Source organism: Giraffa tippelskirchi, chromosome 12, assembly GCF_054371585.1.
Source record: "Giraffa tippelskirchi isolate mGirTip1 chromosome 12, T2T-mGirTip1v1.2.pri, whole genome shotgun sequence".
Taxonomy (NCBI): Eukaryota; Metazoa; Chordata; class Mammalia; order Artiodactyla; family Giraffidae; genus Giraffa; species Giraffa tippelskirchi.
Window position 1 is genome coordinate 95,836,157 of NC_137286.1, and position 22,913 is coordinate 95,859,069.

Consider the following 22,913-nt stretch of genomic DNA (forward strand, 5'->3'; position numbering starts at 1 on the left):
CTGGATTGCAATTACTGGCTCATATGGTAATTCTACATTTAATTTTTGAGGAGCTGCCAAACTGTTTTCCATAGCAGCTGAGCCATTTTCCATTCCCATCAACAATGCACAAAGTTTCTATTTTTTCCACATTCTTGCCAATACCTGCTAGTTTCTGTTTTGTTGGTAATGTCTATCCTAAAGGGTATGAACTGCCAGCTCCTTGTGCTTTAGATTTGAATTTCCTTAATGATGAATGATATTGAGCATCTTATCATGGTGCTTATTAAGTAGCGCCTTATTGGCCACTTCTATATTTTCTTTGGAGAAAGGTCTTTTTGAGTGCTTTGCCCACTTTGAATTGAGTTGTTTGGTTTTTTATTGTTGTGTTCTTTATATATCCTGGATATGAAATCCTAATGAGATATATGATTTTCATGGGACATGATTTTTAATGGAAAGAGTATAAAGAACTACATATATGTAACTGCTCCCTATTTGTGTATACATTTTTCATATTTAAAATTCTGTGAAGTTTCATAACACACAGTCACAGAAGTAACAGAAATCAGATATTTTAAACAATGCTTTGTTTCTAAAACCCAGTAGTCTTAGATCTTAATTTTAAACGAACCGTGATTAGAGAATATCTAGTAAGTGTGCGGGATAACAGTCTGAGGTGTGATTGACATTCAGTGACACAGCATTTGTCCTGCAAATGAAATTTGAAGGGCTTTTTGGTCTTCGTAGCTCTAGAAATTTGGATCCCCGAAGAAAAACTAGCTGCCACCCCCTAGAGTCTGTTTTTTTCCCCCTCAGTGTTCTCAAAAGCTTTCATCTGAGGCAAGAGAGCTGTCAAGCAGGTGCATTAGAAATAAGAATTTCAAAAACTTGGTTCTAGTTCTGCTTTTGATGTAATTATATGTTGATAATTATTTTAAACCAAGTCATTGAAAATCCAGCAACAACTCTTAATTGAAAAATAAAGATTTTTTAAAATATGTAAGACCTTTTGAACAGGATAAGGACAATAGTTTTAGTCTCACTTATATAGGGAAGCAAGGCAAGCTCATAGATACAGAGAACAGATTGGTGGTTGCCAGAAGTGGGGCGAGGGGCAAAACAGGTGAAGGAGGTCAAAAGGTATAAGTTGTAAAGTAAATGTCATGGGGATGTGATGTATGGCCTGGTGACACATGATCATACTGTATTTTACTACATATTTGCTAAGAGAGTTGAAGTTTTCATCACATGAAAAAAATTATGTGACTATATGGTAACTAGACTTATTGTGTTGATTATTTTTCAATATGGACAAATACAAAATCATTATCTTGCCCTCCCAAAACTAATATAAAGTTATATGTCATTTATACTTCAATTAGAAAAAAAAAGATATTTTTGGAAGAATAGAGGAGAGAAAGGGGTAGGAATAGAGTAGCATGATCAGGAGTCAATGTCAAGAAATGAAAGTCTAGGTCAGCATTTCTCAGCCTTCTCTCTACTGCCTTTCGGGGTTGGATAATTCTTTGTATATGATGTGCTGTCCTCTGCTTATAGGATGTTTAGATCACCCTTGGCCTCTACCTACTAGATGCTCGTGGCATCTGCTCCCTCCTGCCTGGTCATGGCAACCGAAAATGCCTCCAGATATTTCCAGATGTCCTGTGGTAGCAAAATTCCCCTACCCCCTCCTTGAGAACTACTAGTCTAGGGTAGTAAGAGCTTGAGTTGAGTTCTAACAGCAGGATGGATGTGATAAAAAGAGGAAAACAAATGGAATTTTTAGGAAACAAAATTTCCAGTAATTAATATTTATTAAGTAGCTACTATTTCCCAGACACCAGCACTAGGTGACAGGGTCGTTTAACACAATTAGTAATTAAATGTGTATTCAGTGCAGATTTTATGCAAGGGATTGGAACTACAGAGAACAAGAAGATGGTCGCTGTCCTTAAAAGACTTGTTTAATAGACATATGAACAAATACATGACAATCCCAAGTGAAAATACTAATGTGTACAAGCAACTGAGAAGAGAATTCTTTCAGGGAAGTCATGCGGGCTGAATTTGAGGGGTGAACAGCAGTATTGCCTGCTGGAGTGGGTTTTGCAAATGAGGCAGTGAATTGTCTGTGGTCTTTTAGTTGCTAAGTTGAAGACCAAGTGGACGTAAAGCTCTCTCCAGACTGTTACCTCTGTCCACGAATAAAGCTCCCAGAACATAATTAAACCTGGGATGACTGCCCAGGGCAATTGTACACTTTCCCTGAGGCTTTGAATAGAGCAGTTAGCACCTGGCAAATCCCAGAGCTGTACCATTTTAGTGATAGTTTATATACTTCACATATTGTTTTAAATCATTATCAGATAAAGAGGTGTGTATCTCACTCCCTTCGTAAATCAGACAACTGCCAAATTATATCAACAACACCTTGTTTATTTTGAAAAAGTTAAATAAGAGGCATGTTTGCATCCTCTGGTTAATAGGTTCTTTATGAACGGGTAGGTGTGCTGTCTTGGAACCTGGAAACAGATGGGGCCGTATGGCTTAATTTTTTAGAGTGGCAGTATGTTGCTTCATCTCATAGCAGCAGTATTTTCTGTTAGGTAGGAAAGGTGCAATTATTCAGTGGCAATTTACATAATATATAGTAGTGGTGGCTCTTCATACTTCCTTAATTATTTACATTTTAAAAACTTTACACAGTGAAAGGAAACAATGAGCATCAAAGAAAATTGTCAAAGCGTTTATCTTAAACTGCACCTCATATTCCAGCTCTGCTTTTTCTTCACTGGCTTCTGTCCCATTAGTAACAATAGTGTTCAGACTTGCTGATGTCACTGCCCACTTATTTAATTTAACTAAATGTGATAAATGTGTTTACTAAAGATTTTGTTCAGAATTTTTTTTAAAGGTCAATATGGTCCTTTTGCATTGCGGTGTATGTTTTCTGATATGATTGTAAAATTACATTAACTTATCAAAAATAATTATTTATGTACACTAAAAGCTATGGAGACAGCTGAGATAAGATGCAAAAGCTCTTTTTCGTCTCAGTTCAGAGAAAGCAATTCATGGTTATTCTACTTCTTCTTATCTGATGTTTTGTTTTTGAAAAATATAAAATGTTAATGTGACAGTAACAAAATGATTTTTAGCTTTAGTGCATTTGAATTACTAAAGACTGACACACACACTACAATGGCTGCAGCCCTGCGACCCCCTGGCAATATGGTTTTGAAAGGGTTCCTTGTCACCGGATCCCAAGCTTCAGCCACCCACCTTCCTGCCGTTTCAACTCTGACAGGACTTGTTCAACCATATTTTCTTCCTCTCTTCTCCTTTTCTCCTTGCATCCCCACCATTTTCTCTAAGCTGTGGATGACTCTGTCTTCTCAGGACCCCAGTCATCCATTTAGCACATATTAACCACCCGCTATAGGCTTCCCTTGGAGAAGGAAATGGCAACCCACTCCAGTACTCTTGCCTGGAGAATCCCAGGGACGGGGGAGCCTGGTGGGCGGCCGTCTCTGGGGTCGCACAGAATCGGACACGACTGAACCGACTTAGCCGCAGCAGCAGCATAGGCTTCTCTGGTGGCTCAGTGGCAAAGAATCTGCCTGCAATGAGGAAAACCTGGGTTCGATTCCTGGGTGGGGAAGATCCCCTGGAGAAGGGCATGGCAACCCACTCCAGTATGCTTGCCTGGAGAATCCCATGGACAAAGGAGCCCTGGTGGGCTAAAGTCCAAAGGGTAGCAAAGAGTTAGATACAACTGAAGAGACTTAGCAGCAGCATCTACCACCTGCTATATGCTAAGCCCTATTCTAGGAGTAGGGGTACAGTTGTGAACAAAATGGACAAAAATCCACATCCTAATATAGCCTATGTCATGGTGGGAGAAAAGAGACAATAAACAATAAAAGTCAATGATATACAAAACAATCTTGAAAGAGGACAACAAAGTTGGAGGACTCACACTTCCCAGTTTCAAACTTATTACAAAGCTACAGAAATCAAAATAGTGTGGTATTAGCATAAGGTATTAGCATTAGAGCAATGGAATAGAAATTGCAAGCCCTGAAATAAAACCAACCATCTGTGGACCTATGGCTGGCTGAGTTTTTGACTATGGTGTTAACAGACCACTCCATGGGGAAAGAATAATCTCTTCAACAAATGGTGCCAAGATAACTGGGTATACGCATGCAAAAGAATGAAGTTAGACTCCTGTCCCACACTACACAGAATTAACTGAAAATGATCAAAGACCTAAATTAAAAAGCTAACACCAAAAAACTCTTAGGAAAAGATGTAGGGGTAAATAATTATGACCTTGAATTTGGCAACAAGTTCTTAGATAGGACACCAGAAGCACAAGTAACAAAAGAAAAAGTAAATGAAGGGGATAACATCAAAATAAAAAACTTCTGTGCGTCAAAGACCATTATCATGAAAGTAAGAAGACAACAAACAGAAAGGGAGAAATATTTGCAAATCATGTATCTTGCTATCTGTATATCCAGATTATATAAAGAATTCTTACAGTACGACACAAAAAGACTCACAGTGCAATTTTAAAATGGGCAAAGATCTTGAGCAGTCTTTTCCCCAAAGAAGATATACAGATGGCCGTCAAGCATGTGAAAAGATGCTCAGCATCATTAGTCGCTAGGGAAATGCCAGTCAAACCACAGTGAGACAACACTTCACATCCTCTCAAGATATACCACATTCTCTAAGTTGATGCCAGTTTTCGAGCAGATGAACATGAATTTTAGATCTCCCACACTGTGGTAGATTTTTTTGAATGGGAAGTTGAACCTAAGCAGGAAAAGGCTTTGTCGTAATATGGAATACTGTATGCAGCACTTTAAAAGAATGAAGTAGATTTACACAATGCTCCCATAGAAAATGGGCTTCCCTGGTGGTTCAAAGGTAAAGAATCCACCTGCCAATGCAGGAGACGTGGCTTCGATCCCTGGATTGGGAATATCCCTTGGAGAGGGTGATGGCAACCCACTCCAGTATTCTTGTCTGGGGAATCCCATGGACAGAGGAGACTAGCAGGCTGCAGTCCATGGGGTCTCAGAGTCAAACACACCTTAGTGACTAAACAACAAGAACAACAACATAGAAAATACCCTCAAGTTGCAAAATGATTAAATGTTTTTAAAAATTAAAACAAATACTGTATTTTTGTGGTGAGGATCTGTCTATATATGCATATGCAGAGGAAAATGTTAAAAAATAAGCCCAAAGGGGTAATAGTAGTTATACCAGGAAGGGCATGAGGATTTGGGAATTGTAATTGATGACCAAATGAAATTTGACCTTATCCATGTTTTAACTTTTGTAAGAATAATAGCTTAATGAGGAACTTATATAATTAGAGCTGTAAAGTGCCTTGACTCATTTATGTATGACTAGAAATAAAATGCCTCTGGGTTTATTTTGCTTTCGTTTTAGCAATTACTCTGAAACTGTTGACAACCAGCTGTAAAAATCTGTACAGGGAGTGCTCAAAATCTGTTTTTTTTCCTCTTGTATTTCAAACTATGGAACAAGAAAGTATTGTAAGTGAAATAAACATACAACTTAGAATTACAATTGAAAGCTTAGTATTACTCTGACTACCACAAAACTTTAAAAACAAAATATTTACCAACATGAAAATGCTTACAATATTTCATTCATTGAAATAGGCAAAATATAAGATATATCTGTGAACTAATCCTATTTTAAAATATGTTTATTTAGAACAAAGATTTTTAAATTCTTAAAAATGTTTGCAAGTGATCAGCATTTCTCTGTGAATGAGCAGGGGTTTTGGGGGTTTTCTTTTTAGGAAATTTTTCTGTGTTTTTTAAGGTTGTTGTTTGTTTTTGTTTTTCTTTTTCATGAACATAAAATGTTTTTAAAATCAAAATGCCCTCTCTATCTTAATTAAAATCAAAAGAAAGGAAGAGAGAAGAAAGGAGGAGACACAGGGCAGGGCAAGGCAGAGCAGATGGGAAATTCTTGTGCTGATCCTCTGCCTCAAGTATTAGTATCATGAATGTGTTTTCAGTGCTTTGATGTTTAAAATACAATTCGACAACCTGTGTGTATCTCCATGATATTTAATTTTGTTCATTTGTTTTTCAACTTTATAAAAATGATTTCACCCTCTGTGTAGTCTTTTAGGGTCTAATTTGTTTTTCCATTTAACATGGAAGATTAATCTTTGTCAATATAGTTAGTTTATTTTTATGACTATATGATATTTCACTGTGAGATTATTCCATTGTTTATCTGTTCGTTCCCTGGCTGATGGATGGGTTGTTTCCAGATGTGTGCTATTTTGAATAGTGCTACTATAAATATTATAGTTATGCAATAGTGTCACTTAGGACGTGCATGCTGCGTGCATGCTAAGTCGCTTCTGTTGTGTCCAACTCTGTGCGACCCTGTGGACTGTAGCTCACCAGCCTCCCCTGTCCATGGGATTCTCCAGGCAAGAATACTGGAGTGGGTTGCCATGCCCTCCTCCAGGGGATCTTCCTGACCCAGGGATTGAACCTGTGTCTCATGTCTCCTGCATTGGCAGGCAGATTCTTTACCACTAGCACCACCTGGGAAGCCCGTTACTTAGGGTGGTGCCTTCCAAATGGTTTTCACTATAACTCAATAGGAAATACACACAGATAACTCTGTCTCTCTCTTCTTTCTCTCTATATATCTCTGTATCTATCACTTCAACCTTCTAGATATAATATTTTTCCCTACTCTGAGCAATGGTTCTGATAAAAATCCAGTATATTTTTTAGAATCCTGATAGAGATCCAGTGAACTGATTTTATTAACCATTTCTACCTGAGGTTTGAACACTAGTCTAGGACATATACCAGGTTGTAGAGTTGCTAGGTCTAAAGATATGCAACTTTCAGTCTCACGAGATGATAGCAAATTGTTCCCAAAGTGCTGATCCACCTAGTCCTATCAATTTTTGTTAATCACATTGTTTCTTTTTTAACTTTTTATTTTGTGTGAGGGTACAGCCAATGAACAACGTGTTAATCACATTCCTTCTATCAACACTTGGTATTTCAAACAGAGTTAGGTTTTCAACAAGAAGTCTATTAATTTAATGAACAAGTGAGAACATGTTAATGATTTTGACTTATGTTCTAATCTTATGACTAAAAATTTCTAGCCAAATAAAGTACCAGAATTTCTAGAATACTGGATTACACTGAGTTGTTCTGTATTCTTTTTGAGATCTTGCTTGGCAAATGCTTCACATATTCTTTGCTTGAAAGTACATCTTGCTTGTTACTCTGTTTGCTTTGCTGCTCAAGTATGCAAATAGTGGTTATGGTTGATTATTTTAAGGTTAAGCATACCTGAGATATTATCTGCTAAGTAACAGTTTAACTGAGAAAACAGATACGTTGTCCTTGATACAGTATGACACGCTTCATTTGAAAAAGACTGGAATTTTTATCAGTAGTTGTGATATCAATTTAAAGCTCAGAGGCTCAGTTAAGTATAAGCAGGCTGTTTGATGAAATTTTTGGTTGATTATGTCAAAATATGTCCTTTTGTAGAACCAACCTGACATCTAAGCCTTCATAGTAAGAACCTTGTTTAGCTAGTTTGTGGGTCTTGTCATCACTTGTCAGGTTGAGAATGTCTTTCCTGCTGTTTTTACGCTTGCCAGGGGAGTGCCTCTTTTAGTTGAGGCACTTGCTCTTGGCTCCTGCTGTCTTTCATGACTCCTTGGCACATAAAAATCTACTTGATAGTCTAGATTCAGTGACTGAATCTACAAACAGAGGATTTTTGCTCTGCACAATGATTGACTTCATTATTCACAGCTATCCTCTTGGTTAATGGGCCATCGCCTGTCATCTTGTAAGGCACCTTCCTTATGTCGGTTTGGCCTAGGTGACTCCAACAGGAGGTAAACTTCCCTCCAGTTTAATCTTTCAAGTCAGTGGTACAATTAAGCCTAATCACCCAATAATGCCATGTTGTATATATTTCAGTGATACTGTCATCATTGTTGATAGAATCTTTCCCAACACTGCCTTGCACCTTCTCATTCTTCTGGGTGTGAGTTTTTCTAGCTTGAAAATGAACAGAGCTCGTTACAATGGGTGAGCTCACTTTGACTCCAGCGCAGATTCCATTTTTTGTTTTGTTTTTAGTTTCTGGAATTCTTCCTCAATGGCGAGAATCCAAGCTGTAGATTTAAAGAAGCCCTTGCTTGCGAGGTGGGGCAGTAGCGGTTCACGGATGCCTGATGGAGTGGAAGGAGTAGGTAAAGTGACAGCACAGAATGTGAGGACTCCAAGTGGTGTCCTTTCCTCAGTTACATCAGAGTTACCTTTTCAGAGATTCCATCTGGAGAAAAACGTAACAGGTTGGAGCAGTTCAAGTTCACACCTCACGATCCATCCACAGGTCTTGGGATAGGGAAACTGCCCTGGGGGGTGCCAGTTACAGATGGTGGGTCTCCTTGGCCCTGGTTCACTGAAGCAAATACATTGCTTCTGGGCTGATCCAGAGTTTTAGATTCTCTATGATAAAATCACTCTGTTGCCACCTATGTTTAAAATAAAAATAAAGCAAAACCTTCCCATAAACCATTTGGCAAAGCCAAAAATATCCCCCTTCCCCTCCTTGTATTTTTAAGACTCTGAATATTTTGAAATAGTTTAATGGGATGGTTTTCTGACTTAGATTCTTTTAATTCTTTGGGTAATGAAGACTTTAAATCTGGGAAGCTGTTATATAGTTTTAGCACAGCACAGCACCCATTGCACAGTAGAGACTCAATAAAGATGTGTTGACTGATTCAAAGAATGAATGAAAATATACAAACCGCCTACCATTCATAAAATAAATAAATCACATGGATATAATATACAGCACAAGGAATGCAATCAGTGGTATTATAGCAACTTTGTATAGTGTATAATCTATAAAAATATTGGATCATTATGTTGCACACCTGAAACTAATATAGCATCGTATGTCACCTGTACCTCATAGGAAGGAAGAGAGAAAGAAAATGTTGAGAATTATTTCAGGATGGCTTCACAGCATATATTTTAGAGGGCTTTTTGGAAATAATCCCCACTTCTAGCAGTGCACCTAAGCACAAGGGAGGGTAGTAAGTTGGTTTTGGTCGTACAAGGCAAAGGGCCATTCATTCTGTCGATTTACATTTCTCAGAGGAGCAGAGTGGGAAGAGGAAAAGGGGAAGGTGACTTGTGTGTTTACCATAATTACAGGCTAGAGTTTGGGAAACGAACTTAAAAATCTTTTTTAGATTAAGCTCCTTGCACATTACTTGTGTGTTGACATATGAAACCTTCAGAATGAAAAATAGGGAAAGTTTTGAGAAAACATGTTTCTGTGCTGTGCGTGGTGTGGCTGTCATGCATTGTTCCTGCTGTCTCACCACACCACATTCCCTATATTTGGGCCAAACTGCATTTATTGAGAAACAATAAAAGAAAGAGAGAGAGAGGGAGGGAGGGAGAAAAAGAGGATGCATGTGTTGGATTTCTATTCCTAAACACTCATCAGGGTTAAAAAACGAATGACATCCCGGGTGTCCTGAGATGACTTTATAACAATGAGAAGGTAGGAATATACTTCCTTACCTACAAAAACAATTTCAAAACATCTATTTAGAAAAAGAGAAATATCTGTTTTCTGAATTTGAACTAAGCTATTCTACATGGATATCATCTGATAGTTAGAATAACAGAGTTTTCCGAAGGACACACTGGGAACATTTTAAAAAAGTGGTTTATTAACTGCATCAGTAAAATAATACCATATTGCTTACCCAAAAAGCTGGCACAGTTGTAGAATTCTTAAAGTTTTAAAGATGTTTGGTGTTTGATGGGCAAAGTGTTTAGAAGATAAAGCATCCCCAAAGCTAATTTGATTTGTTCTGCAGTTTGCTAACAATGGTGTTCTTTAGTGCCTAACCAAAGTGTTTCAATGATGAGATGGCCAGAATACATTTTTAAAGTTAGACTTATACTTTAGAAGTAGCAATGTAATGTGAGATCTCTTAATTTTACTAAGGTGTCTAGATTTGTTACTATCAGATATACTTACAAAAGTAAAGTTTAACAGTTCATTCAAGGAACTGCAACATAGACAACTTGGTAAATATTTATTGACTGAAAGGATATTTTTCCTGAAAAAGCTGTACATGAATCAGATTTTTGTCCATTGCATTATAATTTTACATTTAGTATGATTCACTTTGTAAGAAAAGTAATCTCCCAAATTTATATTTGCATCAAACCCAAATTTTCATAGATCAGAATTGCTTGGAGTAAGGGCTCCTTTAAGATGCCTTGTGTTGTGTAAGATCTTGTTTATTCTTTTTGAGGTTGCTAAGGTACAGAAAGTTTGACTTTTTTTTAAGGGCAATAGTTATTCACCAGTTTATAAACAGTTAAGTAAAAATAGATTTCTAAGGATCTTCAATTTGTAAGTAATAAATCATCTACGTTGAAATAGTTGACCTGGATTTTATTTTACTTAAGAATGTGGAATGTTTTATAAACACACCAAGAGTTACAAATATAGAAGAGAGGGAATAAAGAATTGCACTATCAGTAATATGCAATATACATTTGTGCCTATATGAAATTTTAGTCAAAGCATTCTAATACATACAGTAAAGCCTGTTAGAATTGGGTCTAAATTAAGACTAGGCTCTAAGTAACACAAAGTCTACTTTGTTGCAACTCTATTTGGTCCTGTGAGTTGTTGTTGTTCAGTCACTCAGTCTGTCTGACTCTTGTGACCCCATGGACTGCAGCACACCTGGCTTCCCTGTCCTTCACTGTCTCCTGGAGTTTGCTCAAACTCATGTCCGTTGAGTCAATGATGCCATCCAACCATCTCATCCACTGTCGTCCCCTTCTCCTCTTGCCCTCAATCTTTCTCAGCATCAGGGTCTTTTCCAGTGAGCTGGTTCTTTGCATCTTGTGGCCAAAGTATTGGAGCTTCAGTTTCAGCATTAGTCCTTCCAGTGAATATTCAGTATTGATTTTCTTTAGTATTAACTGGTTTGGTCTCCTTTCTGATAGTCCAACTCCCGCATCCGTACAGGGCTACTGGGAAAACCATAGCTTTTGACTAACTTCACCTGAAGTTGCAAGCCTTCAATTAATTGACCAGAGTTCCGAAATAATTATGAGACAGATTCTGCTAGTGTAATAGTTGTCTAGATGGGGAGACAGTTTCCTGGTGCTTCACATTCTGCCATCTTCTTAGAATCCTCTTCCTCTAGTCTTTTTAAAGACTGTCCCCCATGCCCCCACCACTAGCACCTAATTTAGTTTGAATAGCCAGCTATTCTCTTTAGTCTCTTCAGCTTTTTCCCCTTCTCTCTCATACTTTCTCCTTCTCCTCTTTCTTCTAATTCAGTGGGTCTTTTTTTTTTTTTTTTTTTTTTTAAAGAAAATCTTTCGGTGGTCACAAGTTCTTTTAAGAATTTGAAGAAAATTACCTATGGATTGTCTGCCCAGAAAAATCCATATATCTCCCAGTAAGAGCCAATAGTTGAGACCCATTGTTGTTATTGTTAGTCGCTCAGTCATGTCTGATTCTTTTGAGACCCCATGGACTGTAGCCTACCAAGCTTCTCCATTCATGGGACTTCCCAGGCAAAAATATTGGAGTGGGTTGCTATTTTCTTCTCCAGAGGATCTTCCTGACCCAGGGATCAAACCTGTGTCTCCTGCATTGGTAGGTGAATTTTTTACCACTGAGCCACCTGAGGCTCCTCAGAGGTCCATTATTGTTATTGTTTAGTTGCTGAGTCATGTCTGACTCTTTCCAACCCCGTGGACTGTAGCCCATCAGGCTCCTCTGTCCATGGGATTTCCCCAGCAAGAATACTGGAGTGGGTTGCCATTTCCTTCTCCAGGGGATCTTCCCGACCTAGGGATCGAACCCTTATCTCCTGCCTTGGCAGGCAGATTCTTTACTGCTGAGCCACCAGGGAAGCCCTTCGGAGGTGCCCTGAAATCCCACCATGGGAGCCCTTGTTATAACAATGCATGTCTGTCAACTTCCCTTGACACTCTGGGCAGGAAATATTCTACTTGTGGCTCAGGATGCTCACTAAGGGACTGGTGAATGGGAACTGCCCTCTCTTAGATTTGTAGGAAGTCTTTGAATATGGTTAGAAAAACCTCTTTCCCAGAGTATGAAATCATGACACCGTTTCCATGTTTATCCACCAAATGGCATGTTTATCCAATGACGTTAAACTGGTATGTGTATGAGATAATTACTTATACCTTACAAGACAAACTTGTGACTGCCATTCATTTGGAACATGTAGGGATGATAGGCTAGTTTAAGTGAGGACCAATCTGAATACATCTGTGTATTTGTGTATGTGTGTGTTTTAAGTCTGGTTTCTCTTCAATAATACGACATGATATATATGTGCCAAAAGTAATAATAGCTGACTATTTTCTAGATAGATGTTCTTTGGGGTCTCTTTTTACCCTTTCAAAGCCATATTAATTACTGACATATGAAAAATGATATAGAAGTAGTCAAGGAAACAGTCTGTTCCTTCAAGGGGGTTAAATGTTCTTTTGGAAACTGTGTTCATATTCTAAATTTCTATAGTAAACTGTTTTATGGAGGGGATACCAAGGTGTACTTCATGCTGACTATGGATTAGAGGGTCAGAACTGACAAGGTTGGTCAGTACTCTGTGATGCCCTGGATGGGTAGGATGGTGGGGGTGGGAGGGAGGTCCAAGGGGGAGGGGATGTATGCATACAGAGAGCTGACTCACTTCATCGTACAGCAGAAATGAACACAATTGTAAAGCAATTATACCTCAATGTTTAGAAGATAAAAAGAGGCTTCTTCAAACCCCCTAAAAATTGATAAGGTTAAAACAGTAAAAAACAAAACAAATAATGAAATAACAATGTTCTGTCATGGATGCTTCTGGAGTGGCCCTTGCAGCATGGACACTCTGGGCTGACAGGAGTGCACAGCCTGGTCGGTGATGTAGACTTTTCTTGTCTGGGTTGACCAAGAAGCAGTGCCCTTGAGGGACTGTTCAGTGGTTCCATATGTTCCAGAGCAGACAACCAAGGTATCCACCTTAAGCATTGATTTTTGAATTTTATTTTTTTCAGCATTGAATTCACTAGTTGGATATTCCAGTGAGGCCAAGTAAGTGGAAATAAGATTGAGTAACTGCTAACAGAAGCTCAGTTTAAACCAACAACTTAAAAATAAAGTCTCATATCTCCCAAACTTTTATCCAGCCAAATTAGATCTGAGTGTGGAATAATGTACAGTTAAATCATGGTGAATGCACTTGGTTAGTTCTGCTTTCTCCCCCCCCCCTTTTTAAAATTTAGTTTTTAATTGGAGGAAAATTGCTTTACAATGTTTTGTTGATTTCTACCGTACAACAGCACAGTCAGCCATGTGAAAGTGTTAGTCGCTCATTCATGTCTGACTCTTTGTGACCACATGGACTTAACCTGCCAGGCTCCTCTGTCCATGGAATTCTCCAGGCAAGAATATTGGAGTGGGTTGTCATTCCCTTCTCCAGGGGGTCTTCCCAACCCAGGAATTGAACCCGGGTCTCCTGCATTGCAGGCTGATACTTTACTGTCTTAGCCTCCAGGGAAACCTGTTCCCTCCCCCTTAAGCCTTCCTCTTCTTCCCTGACTCCACCCCTCTATGTCATCTCAGAGTACCAGACTGGGCTCCCTGTGTTATACAGAAACTTCTCACCAGCTATCTCTTTTACACATGGGCAGTGTATGTATATTGATACTACTTTCTCCATTCATCCCATTCTCTCCTTCCCCCACTGTGTCCACAGGTCTGTTCTCTACATCTGCATCTCCATTCCTTCCCTGCACATAGGTTCATCAATACCATTTTTCTAGATTCCACATATATGCATTAATATATGAAATTTGTTTTTCTCTTTCTGACTTACTTCACTCCGTATAATAGGCTCTAGGTTCATCCACCTCACTAGAGCTGACTCAAATTGCTTATTTTTTATGGCTGAGTAGTATTCCATCACTCATTATTCCACACACCACATCATCTTTATCCGTTTATCTGCAGATGGATATCGAGGTTGCCTCCATGTCCTGGCTATTGTAAATAGTGCTGCAGTGAACATTGTGGGTACATGTGTCTTTTAGAATTGTGGCCTTCTCAGGCGATGTTCCCAGTAGTGGAATTTCTGGGTCATATGGTAGATTTATTACTAGTTTTTTTTAAAGAAATCTCCATTCTGTTCTCCATAATAATGGCTATATCTGTTTACATTCCTACCAACAGTGTAGGAGGGTTCCCTTTCCTCCACATCCTCTCCAGCCTTTATTGTTTGTAGATTTTTTGATGATAGCCATTCTGACTAGTGTGAGGTGATACCTCGTTGTAGTTTTGACTTGCGTTTCTCTAATAATTAGTGATGTTGAGCATCTTTTCCTATGTTTATTGGCTATCCGTAGTGCTGTTTCCTTTTAAGTGGTTCTGTTTATTTAAAAAACTTGAAAATGAGAAGTTGTTTTGCTCACTCAGTTTGGGTTTATTGTAAAACTCAGTTGCCAGAAAAAGAGAGTACAGTACTGTTTTTGTGCTGTGAGTGCGTGAAGTGGACCCCGAGTGAACCGGAGAAGGCATAGCCCTGCTGCTTTTTTCCTTCCACCCACAGAAGGAAAGCTCTAATGGTCAACAGATGGCGTTTGTGGATGTCTGGCCTCGTGAACGCCTGGATGCAGGCGCCAAAAATGGTGGCAGACCCAATCACACCACACGTATGTTTTCACTGTTATTCCCCGGGGCTGGTAAAAGTAATGCTGGAAAGAAACAGAAAGCTGGAGAGAAAAGTGGGCACTGTACTGTAATTGGTAGATGACATTTGTCATAAAAAGGATCGGTTTGACAACCATGGAGAGAAGTTGTTTTGCCCCGGTTCATGTGATATGTCTTCATGGGTGAAACACTTCACTGTCAGACTCCCCAGCGGTAGCAGCATAGCACCAACAGCTGAGGGAAGAGTAACTGTTTCCTCTTTCCACTCATACTTATGCTCCCCAAAACAGAATTTGAACAAATATTTAAAGGTGAAAAATAGTAATATCTTGGCATAATGGCCACAAAATACTTCATTGCTTGGCAGAATGAAGGTGTAGAGGCAAGTGGCCCATTAGCGTCGAGGAAGGCTTGTTTCACTCAGTAAAAGCAAGTGCAGTGGACAAAGAAGTATATTCTTCATGCTGTTGGAAATGTGTTGTGGAAATGTGGTGCTTCCATTCCTTTAGTACAAACAATTCGTTTGGTTTCACTTTAAAGTGGGGAAAAAACAATCCATGTGGGGGATTATATGTGGTGCTTGTGTAATCCCTTGTGACACCAAAACCACGGGATCATGGACCCAGCGCCCAGACAGACCCTCCCCATGAGGCTGAGCCCCTTCTTGCTCCACAGATGAGGAAATGAGGGGCCCCGGAGACAACGCAAGACTAGTTCAAGATCACACAGTCAGTCCATGGCAGGGTTACACAGTTTTCTTACAAAAATGAGAGTTTAACCACAAAAAGCTTATTAGAAAGTTGTCCTCACCTGCCTAGCTAGGTTATCTTTTAACTGTGACTTAAATCCTTCCTTGTGCAGCTCAGAGATCAACTTTGGAACCTTCCAGAAGCCCCCGAGTTGGGCCAAGTGTTCTTCCTCCTACGCTGCTTCTTGCCTCTCTTCTGTAGCTCTTGTTATATTTTGTAGAAGTCATCTGGTCGTGTTTTTGTGTATCAATCCTGCATGTACATTCATCTTTATAGTTTATTTTGTTTCATTCTTCTTTGTACTTTATAGGAATGGAGTAAGGACAAGCTTCAGTAACGCCCCCCACCCACCCCGCCCCCCACCTCCTATTTGCATGACAGTTTTTTAATGGCTCCCCGGGATGCTGTGTGTTAATTATTAAAATTGTTGAGTCTGACCAGTGCTGTTTTCAGGAGGTTAGAGCGTGCTCTAGGTTAGAGCATACTGTCTATACGAACCTAAATTATCTGACAGTAGAAAGCTGTTTTGAGTCAGATTGACACTACTAGACAGACTTGGGCAAGGTGGGAGTGGCCTGCACTGTGGATGTCAGCGTGATGACCAGCTGGAGATAAGCGAGGACCTTTGTTCTACTAATGTCTAAAGTATTACAGGAATGAGAATGGGATAACCCTTAGGAACCCTAAACGGCACCCCTGGACACATAGGAACTGTTAACATTGACAGGAACCTGAAGCCTTAGTGTTACTGAGAGTCCAAGTTTGGTATGTTTTTTTATATTTAGTTTTCCTATTAAAAATATATACATCAAACAAGTGTAGAGAATCATATTTTGAACATCTGTGGACCCACCAATCAGCTTTGTTAGTCCTTAACTTTTCTTAAACAGGACCTAAATTTATGTATTTTCAATGTACTTTGTGTTTTTATTAAAAATTTTTAGTAAAGTTTGATTCATAATGTTGTGTTAGTTTCAGGTATATAGCAGAGTGATTCGGTTATACACATATATGTGTATAAGTATGTGTGTGTGTGTATATATATATACATATGGGCTTCCCCAGTGGCTCAGCAGTAAAGAATCTGCCTGCCAATTCAGGAGACAAAGGTTCGATCCCTATGTCTGGAAGATCTCCTGAAGAAGGAAATGGCAGCCCACTCCAGTATTCTTGCCTGGGAAATCCCATGGCCAGAAGAGCCTGGCAGGCTACAATCCATGGGGTCACAGAGTCAGACCCAGCTTAGTGACTAAACAGCAACTATTTTTATATATTCTTTTCCGGATTCTTTTCCATTACAGGTTTTTGCAAGATATTAATTAATCTTAATTAATTGTATTTAATTCCTTAACTATAACCTTTTGATATTTTGTATTCTTTCCCTTCCCTATCCAGAGGTCACTATTATGAATTTGGCGTTTATTACTCAGAGATTCTTGGAGAAGGAAATGGCAACCCACTCCAGTATTCTTGCCTGGAGAATCCCAGGGATGGTGGAGCCTGGTGGGCTGTCGTCTGTGGGGTCGCACAGAGTCAGACACGACTGAAGCAACTTAGCACTCTGAGATTCTAAAGGTGACCCTTTGGGGCCTCCCCACTAAGGCAAGGGTTCTGTGTGATGGAACAGGAGCTGTATCTTGTGGCAATAAAACCATAGTTTTGGAGCCATGGTGAGACTCATAAAGATTTGAAATGTGGCAGTGAAATCAGACTGCAGAGCCAGGGTTCCCAGATCCTAGATTCTTGACAAGTTGGGATTTCCCCAGGGGATGAGGAGGGATGGTGGATCCCAAAAGTCACTCATCAGGGTAAACTTCAAACAGATATGGCTTGAGGAGATGTATCGTTTAGGAGTAATGCTTTTCAAACATTTTTCGACTGTAACCCACAATAACAAACAAATTGTGCAAAGTGACCCTTGATACTTGCGCATGCGTGCACACATACACATGCACACAGAACACGTACCTCCAAATGAAGCATTTACGTGAAATAATACCTATTCTTTCTTTGTTAGCTGCACTGCAATAGGGTCTGTTTTGTTTTTACAAAAGCGATTTGTTCCAATAAATTTATTTCCCAGGCCATTACTAGATTGAAGCAGTTAAAACATCAGCAGCAAACCCGGGTTTGCAGAACTGTGATTTGTTTCCTGGAGCAAAAGTTTTTTTAAAGGGTCTTTTAGTTTAACTCTACTGAACATCTTTATAAGTAGCTGTTTTCTACTGAGGGCCTAAGCTTCAAGATTTATGCCACGATTTACTAATAAAAAAATTCTATGTAAAACTGAACAGAATTCAAAGCTCTTTTGAGGTTCAGGTTATTCTGTGTCATGTTGCTTCTCCTCCTCAGAGCCCTTCATTCTCTTCAACGATTGCTTTAAGGCAGCCTGTCTCAATTAAGTAAACAGAGCTTGAACACAGTGACTTAACTATACTTTATAAATTCATGAATGTTAAGCCGCAAAATCAACCTTTCCAAATAAAACTGAGTGTAAGTCAAACTGCCAGGAGAAAAAGAACAGCTATGGAGTCTTTAACTTTCCTTTCACCCTAGTTTACCCTCTCTCTGTATACAGGGCTAACTGAAGTCTACACAAGGAATAAAGTGATGTATGTACGTGTTGCTTCATGTTTATTGAATGTCACCCATTTTTGTGTAACCAGACTGCCATCCTCTACACAGAGCTTTGATATTGTTGTTTAGTTGCTAAGTCATGTCCTGCTCTTTTAAGACCTCATGGACAATAGCCTGCCAGGCTCCTCTGTCCATGGGATTTCCTAGGCAAGAACACTGGAGTGGGTTGCCATTTCCTTCTCCAAGGGATCTTCCCGACCCAAAGATTGAACCCGTGTCTCCTGCCTTGGCAGGCGGGTTCTTTACTGTCTGAGCCACCAATAACCCCTCTTCACAGAGCTGCCTGATGATCATCATAAGAGCAGGCGTTGTGACAGCACCTCTGTCCAAAGACAGAGGTATGTAATTGAACAGTGTATGTAATTGAACCCAGAAAGGTGCATCTCCAGGGAGGCAAAGGGGAAAATTACGTCTCATGCGTATTCAACATGCAGTTGTTGGAGATGATGAACTAGATTGATTCCAAGATGCTAAAATGAGTCAGCTTTCTCCAAAACCCTACCAGCAACCACTTTACAAGGGAAACAAGGGAGCTGGTTTCTAAAATCTGGAAGAAGCAGAGGGTTTTGTTTAAGCCAGCTATTTTTTCACAGAAGAGAAAATGCAGAGCTACCTCAGGAAATTTAAATGGGACTGTTGAATAACTGGGGAGGAATGTCTCCTTGGGATGAGAAGGCGAAGAAACGTCCAGCTGATTTTCAGGGAGAATAACAAAAGTGACAGTGTGCTTGTTGTCTGTGTGACTGTGTGTAACTTCTAGAACGTTCTGGTCTTATGACCCCTTTCTGCTTTTAAGAATTATTGAGAACTCCAAAGAACCTTTGTTGACGTGGCTCTTTTTTTTTTCTTTTTTGCACCATTTTCAGAATTGAGACTGAAAAGCTTAAAATGTTTACTGACTTATTAAACACAATGATAAACTCATTATATATTATTAATAACATAAACATTTTTATTTATAAAAAATTGACTTTTACCCCCCAATAGTGAAGAGTGTTGTTTTGTATTTTTGCAAGTCTCCTTAATGCCTGGTTGACTGTGACACTTGGATTCTCATAACTGCTTCTGCAAACAATCTGTTGTGATCTGTTGTTTGGGTTGAAGTACATGGGGGAATGTTTAGTGCACCCAGATGTGTTAGTTGGAAAACAGAGGGTCTCACAGTCCCCTGAAGGGGACTCTGGGACTCCCAGGAGTCCTTGGGTCACATTTTGAGAACCACTATCCTATAAAGTAGTTTGGAAGCATAAATGAGTGGTAAGATTACTGTGTTAATCCCTCGGTTGTGTCCAACTCTTTGCGACCCGGTGGACTATAGTCCGCCAGACTCCTCTATCCATGGATTAGAATTGGAAGAGAGGAGCTCCTTCAGGGGTGTTGCAGTGATCAAGGGGAGAGGTCAGGTGGGGCAGGGCTTAGATGTTGGCAGAAATGGAGAGAAAGCTCCCACACTTCAAAGACATTTTGAAGGCAGAATTACCAAGACTTGGAATAGGGCATAAAAGAGAAGGAAGAGTCAAGATGACTAACAAGAGTTTTCTTTTTTTTTTTTTTTTTTGATGTCTGCCTCTATTATTTTTAATTAATTAATTTCTGGCTGTCCTGGGTCTTTGTTGCTGCATACGGGCTTTCTTAATTGCATCAAGCCTGAGCTACTCTCTCTGGCGCGCAGGCTTCCTCATTGCGAAGGCTTCTCTTGTCGTGGAGCATGGGGTCTAGGGCACTCGGGCTCTGTAGCTGTGGCTCTCGGGCTCTATCGTTTGGGCTCAGTAGCTGTGGCGCACAGGCTTATTTGCCTTGTGGCATGTGGGATCTTCCCAGGGCAGGGATTGAACCCACGTCTCCTGCATTGACAGGTGGATTCTTAATCACCAGACCACCAGGGAAATCCTAAATGTTTCAAGTATAGAACATCTGAAAAATATTTTCTCCGTTACACCCAACCTTTACCCTTTTCTGAAAATTATCCCAATGAAGTCCATTGAAGTCTTTTTTTTTTTTTTTTCCTCCCCCCAGAGTTGTCCTGCCCACCCCAGGGCTTTGGAGAAAGTCAACTGCTTCCCAGCTGCATTGGTCAGTCACTTCCAGAAGAAAGGGAAGACCTATGATGTCCCTGGGGACTTGGGACCTATGACCTCCCAAGAGACGTCCTTGCTCACTTCACTCGGGCCCTGCAGGCAGTGAAGGGCTGTGGGTTCAGCTCCTGTGTGCACCGGACGCCTGCAGTCCCCCCCTCTTATGCACTCCAGCACCCCCATCAGCTCCCTCTTCTCCTTCACCAGCCCTGCAGTGAAGAGACTGCTCGGCTGGAAGCAAGGAGATGAAGAGGAAAAGTGGGCGGAGAAGGCGGTGGACTCTTTAGTGAAGAAGTTAAAGAAGAAGAAAGGAGCCATGGACGAGCTGGAGAGGGCGCTCAGCTGCCCGGGGCAGCCCAGCAAGTGCGTGACCATTCCCCGCTCCCTGGACGGGCGGCTGCAGGTGTCCCACCGCAAGGGGCTGCCCCACGTCATTTACTGTCGGGTGTGGCGCTGGCCGGACCTGCAGTCTCACCACGAGCTGAAGCCGCTGGAGTGCTGCGAGTTCCCTTTCGGCTCCAAGCAGAAAGAAGTGTGCATCAACCCGTACCACTACCGCCGCGTGGAGACGCCAGGTGGGTTTCCTTCATGGTTTAACTGTGACGGGTAAGAGGGCGCATTCCGGTTAGTGGAGAGCCATGGGCCACCGGCGGGAGAAGGAAGTCCCTACCACCACTGCAAGAGAGACAGAAAGAGGGAGGTTCAGTTTGGAGAAGCCGATCCAAAATTTTATAGTCAGAATAACCTAGACAGAAGATCTTTCATTTCAGCATAGATGTAAGCTTTGTGTGATTTTGGAAAATGCCGTTTGATTTTGATGTATTTGGGAGTCATCGTCCAGTTCTTGAAAGGTCTGAATATGGCCTTGACGTGATCAACTGTTTAAAAAAAAAATCTTTCTCCCCAACTCCTCCCCTTGAATTCAGCTGTACTGAACTAAACCAGCCGCACTCTCTCCAAGCTAAGCTAAGCAGATGATGGAAGAGTTGCTGGAAATCCTTCCAAGACTGAAAACAATGGCAGTGAGGGGAGATTGGCAGCTCTTCTTAAATATGACTTTAAATATAAGAAAGTATTAATCCTATAACGTTTCAGGCACACGCGTGTGTGTAAATCCAGTGTTCATCTTCGTTCCTTCACACTGGTGTAACAGTTTGACTGCATTTCTCTTTGAATGGAGTGTTCCTGCAGCTACAAGGATGCAATTTTTGCGGGAGGTTCCTCTCCCCATTCCTGGAGGGCCCGGCTCATGAGCTCTGGGAAGCAGCCCATGTCCATTAGGAGGTGGTTCTGTCTAGCAAGGCAGGCGGTGGGGGAGTCCAGCCTGCCGCCTGGCTCCCTCCCAGATTCAGTTAACCTTGTAGCCATCCCCGTTAAGTCCTGCCCAGCCTAGAGCAATCTTAGTGAGGTGACCTTTCAGGCTCCTGAATCTTGCCATCATGCTATTAAGCTGTTGTCAAGGACATCACCTGCCTGAATGTGGACGCTTCTCACAGTCATGTCACTCAGGATACAGGATGAGACCGTGATGAGAAAGGCCCACGTTCCTGGTGAATCCGGTGTGCTTTCCCCTAGATCATATACCTCTTTGCTTTCTTCTCTTTCTTGCTTCTCTCTGGGCTTTCTTCATCTACTTTAATAACATGTCATCAAGGAGTTTATGACAGAAATGACTTGATTCTTTTTTGTTTCTAAGATTTGAGTTATAGTAAGCATTCAGAATACATCCCGTGAAAAATGTTCATCAGGAAATCATTTTTCTCTTCCTCAGTAATGTAGTTATTAGATGTATTTGTAAAATGTATCAGGCTTTCCTTTTGAACACTCAAAACCCTAATTTTAAAGGATTATTTGATGTTTTCATCTTTCATATTTTGTGAGGTTCTTTCAGGAATAATAGTGTGAATGTTTTTACATATGGCAGATTTCGTATCTTGGTATTTTAGTTTTGAATTTCCAAGATGAAAGATGGCTAAATATGGTATTAATTTTAAGGTGGTGTTTAAGCTGTCTTTTTTTATTCCTAACTTTGATTTTTTAAGTAAAAAGGCAAATCTTATATCTAGTTTTCTGGCCAGGCTTAAAGTCAATATTTTGAGAACAATGAAAGATGCTAATGTTCAGCAAGTTTGCTGGATCCCTAATTATCATAAAACTGAAGTTTTGCCTTTGAAATCGCTCATCTTTTGGCCACCCATGCTTGGAACCTTGAAGGCTGCGATCTAGATTTTTATTTTTTTCATTCTCACAACCTACTAAAATAATCTATCTTAGTGCTTTTCAAACTATCTGCAGTGAAGCACCAGTTTTTAAAAAGCTTCCAATCCATCAAATATCAATATTTCTACAATACAAATAAATCACTGGGCAGATGAAATTTTTAAAAGAGTTAAAAATGCAAGTTCGATTTTAAAAAATACAACCTCAATTTTTTTCTTACAATTCATTTCAACAGATATAAAATTACTCTGTAAAGTGGCTATTAAGTTTCTAAACACAAACTTTCAGTTTGAATACTTGTATCTGTATGGACTGGCACCCAGCGGCTGGTAAAGTCTCACCAGTCCTCAGACCTCACTTTGTGTGGCTTGTGTCTGGTAGAAGCCGTGCAAAAATGTTTTCGAGACTC

At 40.1% G+C, this 22,913-nt stretch overlaps 2 protein-coding genes across 4 annotated transcripts in view; both read left to right on the forward strand.

Moving 5' to 3' along the window:
- ALG5 (ALG5 dolichyl-phosphate beta-glucosyltransferase) overlaps nt 1-20,575 on the forward strand; it is a 73,069-nt gene extending 52,494 nt beyond the window's left edge. Inside the window, exon 13 of the transcript XR_014071751.1 lies at nt 20,226-20,575. The gene's annotated coding sequence lies outside the window, so the exon portion shown is untranslated. The remainder of the gene's footprint in view (nt 1-20,225) is intronic.
- SMAD9 (SMAD family member 9) overlaps nt 1-22,913 on the forward strand; it is a 69,795-nt gene that overhangs the window by 23,989 nt on the left and 22,893 nt on the right. For all 3 annotated transcript variants that reach the window (XM_081551800.1, XM_081551799.1, XM_081551801.1), the window contains one exon: nt 20,226-20,859. In XM_081551800.1, coding sequence (XP_081407926.1) covers nt 20,448-20,859 — 412 coding nt within the window. In that variant the 5' untranslated portion in view covers nt 20,226-20,447. The remainder of the gene's footprint in view (nt 1-20,225; nt 20,860-22,913) is intronic.